This window comes from Procambarus clarkii, chromosome 64 (genome assembly GCF_040958095.1).
Source record: "Procambarus clarkii isolate CNS0578487 chromosome 64, FALCON_Pclarkii_2.0, whole genome shotgun sequence".
NCBI classification, from domain to species: Eukaryota; Metazoa; Arthropoda; class Malacostraca; order Decapoda; family Cambaridae; genus Procambarus; species Procambarus clarkii.
In genome coordinates, this window is record NC_091213.1 from 18,978,211 (window position 1) to 18,985,138 (window position 6,928).

General features: G+C 47.4%; 1 protein-coding gene across 1 annotated transcript; it reads left to right on the top strand.

Annotated features, from left to right (window-relative positions):
• The first annotated feature begins 3,139 nt into the window (after nucleotides 1-3,139).
• On the top strand, nucleotides 3,140-4,246 carry LOC138354777 (shematrin-like protein 1). The gene has a single exon (XM_069309266.1). The coding sequence runs from the start codon at nucleotides 3,140-3,142 to the stop codon at nucleotides 4,244-4,246; it is 1,107 nt and encodes a 368-aa protein (XP_069165367.1).
• The last annotated feature ends 2,682 nt before the right edge of the window (nucleotides 4,247-6,928 follow it).

Here is a 6,928-nt window from a genome sequence, read left to right on the forward strand (position 1 = left end):
GTTCTGGCTACTAGGTACGACATATATATATATATGCGAACAAGCCTGAATGGTCCCCAGGACTATATGCGAATGAAAACTCACACCCCAGAAGTGACTCGAACCCATACTCCCAGAAGCAACGCAACTGGTAACTACAGGGCGCCTTAATCCGCTTGACCATCACGGCCGTCAAAAGGAAGTGATAGCCGAGGCTATTTGAGCCACTTCCCCGACGGCAACTCGGACTATGCCCAAGATTACCATCCGAGTTGCCGTCGGGGAAGTGGCTCAAATAGCCTCGGCTATCACTTCCTTTTGACGGCCGTGATGGTCAAGCGGATTAAGGCGCCCTGTAGTTACCAGTTGCGTTGCTTCTGGGAGTATGGGTTCGAGTCACTTCTGGGGTGTGAGTTTTCATTCATATATATATATATATATATATATATATATATATATATATATATATATATATATATATATATATATATATATATATATGTCGTACCTAGTAGCCAGAACGTCGTTCTCGGCCTACTATGCAAGGCCCGATTTGCCTAATAAGCCAAGTTTTCCTGAATTAATATATTTTCTTTAATTTTTTTCTTATGAAATGATAAAGCCAGTCATTTCATTATGTATGAGGTAAATTTTTTTTTATTGGAGTTAAAATTAACGTAGATATATGACCGAACCTAACCAACCCTACCTAACCTAACCTAACCTATCTTTATAGACTAGGTTAGGTTAGGTAGCCGAAAAAGTTAGGTTAGGTTAGGATACGTAGGTTAGGTTGTCGAAAACCAATTAATTCATGAAAACTTGGCCTATTAGGCAAATCGGGCCTTGCAAAGTAGGCTGAGAAGTGCGTTCTGGCTACTAGGTACGACATATATATATATATATATATATATATATATATATATATATATATATATATATATATATATATATATATATATATATATATATATATATATATATTTATCCAACTTGCCTCACCCAACTTTGCACTGTGAACAGTCTGGGGTATGGGGGAGACATAGCCTGGAATAGTAGAGTGGGTTCGAGAGGGAGGAGATTGAGAGATAGGGAAAGAGAGGGGAGGAGACGGAGTGTGAGGGAGAATAGATAAAGAGAAACAAGGAAATGGGGAAATTGTGGAGAGAGACGGAGGCGAAGTTGGGTACAAAATGTAATGGTTAATAATTCGTAGTTAATCAGTTGATCCATTTGAATGTCCCAAATCCTTTGCATTGAAAGAAAGAAATAAAAAATAATAATATTTTTAGTATTTAATCAAAATTGTCAGCATCTTTTTAGTAACAAAGGTTAACTATAAATATTTGGAATATAAATATAACCTATAAATATTTTAGAAATGTAATTTCACAAAATATAGTTGCAACAACATCAAGGAATTACACATAACGTAAATTTTTCTTAAGACTTCTCTATAATTTCTATCTACATGAAACAGCAACACACCGGCCTCACATGCTGTTAGGAATAATTACAGGTAGTGACAATGAGGAGCGCTGAAGATAAACGATAATTGGATACAAGTGAGACTTTTAAAACTGTACACATTTAGTGAGGCAAGTATCAGTCCTAAATTAAGGTCTCAGATGAACACTAATAGTACTTTATTAAAGGGTTTACCTGCCTGGAATATTAGAGGTAAACAGCAAGAGGCGATATATACGGATTATGGTAGTGATAAATTGGCAGTTACCGTGGCGTTAAAGACAGGCTGGAGTGGCACGAGGGTAGTTTAGTAACCAAGTGGCCCGAAGTATACCCAAAAATTTGCTTCATTTTGATGGTTCTTGACTCACTGCAGTTTTCTTATGGTGGGCGTGGCTTCTGAAGGTTGCTCTATGAATCAAACACACTGTAGACGGCAAACGCTGTCATCCACGAGGGTGTCACACTGTCACTCACGAGGGTGTTGCGCTGTCACTCACGAGGGTGTCACACTGTCACTCACGAGGTTGTCACACTGTCACTCACGAGGGTGTCACACTGTCACTCACGAGGGGGTCACACTGTCACTCACGAGGTTGTCACACTGTCACTCACGAGGGTGTCACACTGTCACTCACGAGGTTGTCACACTGTCACTCACGAGGGTGTCACACTGTCACTCACGAGGGGGTCACACTGTCACTAACGAGGTTGTCACACTGTCACTCACGAGGGTGTCACACTGTCACTCACGAGGGTGTCACACTGTCACTCACGAGGTTGTCACACTGTCACTCACGAGGTTGTCACACTGTCACTCACGAGGGGGTCACACTGTCACTCACGAGGTTGTCACACTGTCACTCACGAGGGGGTCACACTGTCACTCACGAGGCTGTCACACTGTCACTCACGAGGGGGTCACACTGTCACTCACGAGGGTGTCACACTGTCACTCACGAGGTTGTCACACTGTCACTCACGAGGGGGTCACACTGTCACTCACGAGGTTGTCACACTGTCACTCACGAGGTTGTCACACTGTCACTCACGAGGTTGTCACACTGTCACTCACGAGGGGGTCACACTGTATTTCACGAGGTTGTCACACTGTCACTCATGAGGGTGTCACGCTGTCACTCACCAGGTTGTCACACTGTCACTCATGAGGGTGTCACGCTGTCACTCACGAGGGTGTCACACTGTCACTCACGAGGTTGTCACACTGTCACTCACGAGGTTGTCACACTGTCACTCACGAGGGGGTCACATTGTCACTCACGAGGTTGTCACACTGTCACTCATGAGGGTGTCACGCTGTCACTCACGAGGGTGTCACACTGTCACTCACGAGGGTGTCACGCTGTCACTCACGAGGGTGTTGCGCTGTCACTCACGAGGGGGTCACACTGTCACTCACGAGGTTGTCACACTGTCACTCACGAGGGGGTCACACTGTCACTCACGAGGTTGTCACACTGTCACTCACGAGGTTGTCACGCTGTTACTCACGTGGGTGTCACACTGTCACTCATGAGGGTGTCACACTGTCACTCTTGAGGGTGTCACACTGTCACTCACGAGGGTGAGGGGTGTTCGGAAGGTTACCCGATGTCTTATAGGAAAGATCATCTTGCTGGAGCATCCCGGAGAGAAGCGACCCAACGCATGCATAATGTATCCCACTGTGAAGATGGGGAGGCGGTCACCACCCTTGAGACGATGGTCTGCTGGTCTCCCTCTGGCAGCGGGGTGTCTAGTGTATGGCAAGTATGGCACGGGCCCTCTGGCAGCGGGATGTCTAGGGTATGGCAAGTATGGCATAGGCCCTCTGGCAGCGGGGTGTCTAGGGTATGGCAAGTATGGCACGGGCCCTCTGGCAGCGGGGTGTCTGGGGTATGGCAAGTATGGCACGGGCCCTCTGGCAGCGGGGTGTCTGGGGTATGGCAAGTATGGCACGGGCCCTCTGGCAGCGGGGTGTCTAGGGTATGGCAAGTATGGCATAGGCCCTCTGGCAGCGGGGTGTCTAGGGTATGGCAAGTATGGCACGGGCCCTCTGGCAGCGGGGTGTCTAGGGTATGGCAAGTATGGCATAGGCCCTCTGGCAGCGTGGTGTCTAGGGTATGGCATGGGCTCTCTGGCAGCGGGGTGTTTGGGGTATGGCAAGCATGGCATAGGCCCTCTGGCAGCGTGGTGTCTAGGGTATGGCAAGTATGGCATAGGCCCTCTGGCAGCGTGGTGTCTAGGGTATGGCAAGTATGGCATGGGCTCTCTGGCAGCGGGGTGTCTGGGGTATGGCAAGCATGGCATAGGCCCTCTGGCAGCGGGGTGTGTAGGGTATGGCACGGGCCCTATGGCAGCGGGGTGTGTAGGGTATGGCAAGTATGGCACGGGCCCTCTGGCAGCGGGGTGTCTAGGGTATGGCAAGTATGGCATGGACCCTCTGGCAGCGGGGTATCTGGAGTATGGCAAGTATGGCACGTTCCCTCTGGCAGCGGGGTATTTGGAGTATGGCAAGTATGGCACGGGCCCTCTGGCAGCGGGGTGTCTGGAGTATGGCAAGTATGGCACGGGCCCTCTGGCAGCGGGGTGTCTGGAGTATGGCAAGTATGGCCCGGGCCCTCTGGCAGCGGGGTGTCTGGAGTATGGCAAGTATGGGCCGGGCCCTCTGGCAGCGGGGTGTCTGGAGTATGTCAAGTATGGTCCGGGCCCTCTGGCAGCGGGGTGTCTGGAGTATGGCAAGTATGGCCCGGGCCCTGGGCGCCCCTTGAAGGGGGCACCACGCACCACTTTATATTAAACTCAGGTAAGCTGTCGTCGGATAGTGACAAAAAAATTGTCTTCAGATGAATGATCTGTCTTCGATTATATTCTTATTCGTATTAATTTATTGATTATTATTGATTTATTTCATTTTAGTACATATGTCAATATTATTATTATTGTGTTGCGGGGCTGCCGCTGACAATAGCGATGTATAGAATTAGTGCAAAAATTTGTACACGAATCGTTAGCGAAAAATAGTCTAATTGTACAGCTGTGATGTTGATGAACATATATGAAGACATTACGGATGACAGAACGTTGCCTTCATGTCGGTCCAAAGTGTAAATATCTCGACTTAAATTGCTTCTCGAATATATTGTTCAGTACGGAGGTGAGAGCGTCTTCCCTGATCTTCCCATTGCTATTCAGATAATGCTAACCATCATAGTTTCCATCGCCGGCATTGAGAGACCATTCAGCTAGTTAATACTTTCGTATCTGAGCGCCTCTCTGGGTCAAGGCAGTGTCTGTGATCTTGCTCAACTAAGTTGTAGAAAGAAACCATAATGGGAAAACTGATTTTGACCACATAATAGCCCAATTTGCCCCATGTGAGAACATGGACGGTCCAGGTGCAATATTCACGTTGTGTCACAATTGGTCCTTTAATAGATTAACGAATTTGACCGGTATTTTTAAGCTGATTTAATAGTAAAGTTATCAGAGAGATGATGGGTGTCAGGTGTTGGATCACGTGCGCAATTTCAGTGTTTGTCAAAGGCGCTATTTTCCCTAGGTACAACCCTGTTTGTTTACCCTTCACTATCCTGCCTCACCCCAGTTATTATATTGTATGTCTCCCTTTCACTATCCTGCCTCACCCCAGTCATCATATTGTATGTCTCCCCTTCACTATTCTGCCTCACCCCAGTCGTCATATGGTCTGTCTACCCTTTACTATCCTGCCTCACCCCAGTCGTCATATGGTCTGTCTACCCTTTACTATCCTGCCTCACCCCAGTCATCATATTGTATGTCTACCCTTCACTATCCTGCCTCACCCCAATCATCATATTGTATATCACCCCTTCACTATTCTGCCTCACCCCAGTCATCATATTGTATGTCTACCCTTCACTATCCTGCCTCACCCCAGTCATCATATTGTATGTCTCCCCTTCACTATTCTGCCTCACCCCAGTCATCATATTGTATGTCTACCCTTCACTATCCCTCCTGAACCCAGTCATCAAATTGAATGTCTACCCTTCACTATCCTGCCTCAATCCAGTCATCATATTGCATATCCTTCCCATCATTATCCCTCCTCACCCCAGTCATAATATTGTTTGTGTGGCTCCTGGTGCCAGTAGGGTACTCTACACCTTTGTGTCATGGTAATCGCGGGGTCTTCCTGGTGTTCGGTGCGTCCTCTACACCCTAGAGACGCGGACAAGACAGGCGGAACTCAGCTTACAGTAAAGAGCTCTCTACGGGAGCCAGCACTTGGTTAACTGCCGGGATATTCAATGGGAGAGCTGGTACCTCCCACCGTCATATACTGCAACTTTACACTCAACAATCGGATAAAAACCTGCAAGTGTCACGCTGAAAAGATGTGTCGAGTCAAAGTCCTCCTTCTTCAAGTGTTGCAGCGAATGTCCTGAGGCCCTCTTTACTGCAACAAGTGTCTGGTTTCATGTTCTCGAGGCCTCGCTGCGGCTGGCGAGCCAATGATAGCCATGACACTGAGACATGCTCACGTTCCCTCGCGTATCTGTTATCAGCCGGGCCGAGGGTTGGGGAGGGGGGACTCCAGGAGGGCGAGATGGTCTTTGCTAAACATCGATATGTGAGGGACAAGTGCCCTTTCTGAGGATCATTTGTTTCTTTAATGAGTCTCAGTTTAACATTCTCTTCTAAAACAGGCTTTTGATTTTGCCCTACCAAAGTAAATTTGGTTAAAATGATATTTTTAATATCTGATAACGTTCTTAAATTAGTTTCTAAGCCACACTAAGAACTACATATTCAGATCACATCCCTAGGTGCGATAACTGTAAAATTAAATCAATGGAAGTATTAACAATCGATAAATAAAACTTGAAATCCATTAACTTTGATGAACTCAGTGCAGGTTTGCTCAGAGCCCTACATAATGTCCGGCCGTGAGCCCTTAGAGACACAGAGTGTTCACAGGTGCTGGCCTCCCTCCACCTGCTCCGACAAGACAAGGAAATTTGAAGGCGAAGTCTGCTTTCTCAGACAGTCTGGAATGGGATGTGCTTAAATCAGTAAGTAGTGACGGCACAGTCGCTCCTGTAGATGATCATGTTGTAAAGTTGGGGGTAATATTACCTCCCCGAGTGGTCAGCCACACGTAGTGCTCTTGGGGGATGATCACAGCGCTTGAAATCTAATCTATCCCGCTAGACGCTGGGAACCTCCAGCATATTGACGCTCGGCAAGCGTTTTCAAGCCCTTCGAACGTCGATATGCTGGGTGTTGTGGCTCACCTCATAGTGTCAACTGTCCCCGGTTGTGGTCCCCCAGTTGTGATTGTCCTCCCCGGCTGTGGTCCCCAGCAGTGACTTTTTAGAGGTAGAAAACAGGAAGCTTCCTGTATGTGCGGCTGCTACTGCTCTGAGGCAAGAAATGTGGTTTGTTGTTGATTCAGGGTTCTGCGTGCTGCATCAGACTGTTCACAGTAAAAACG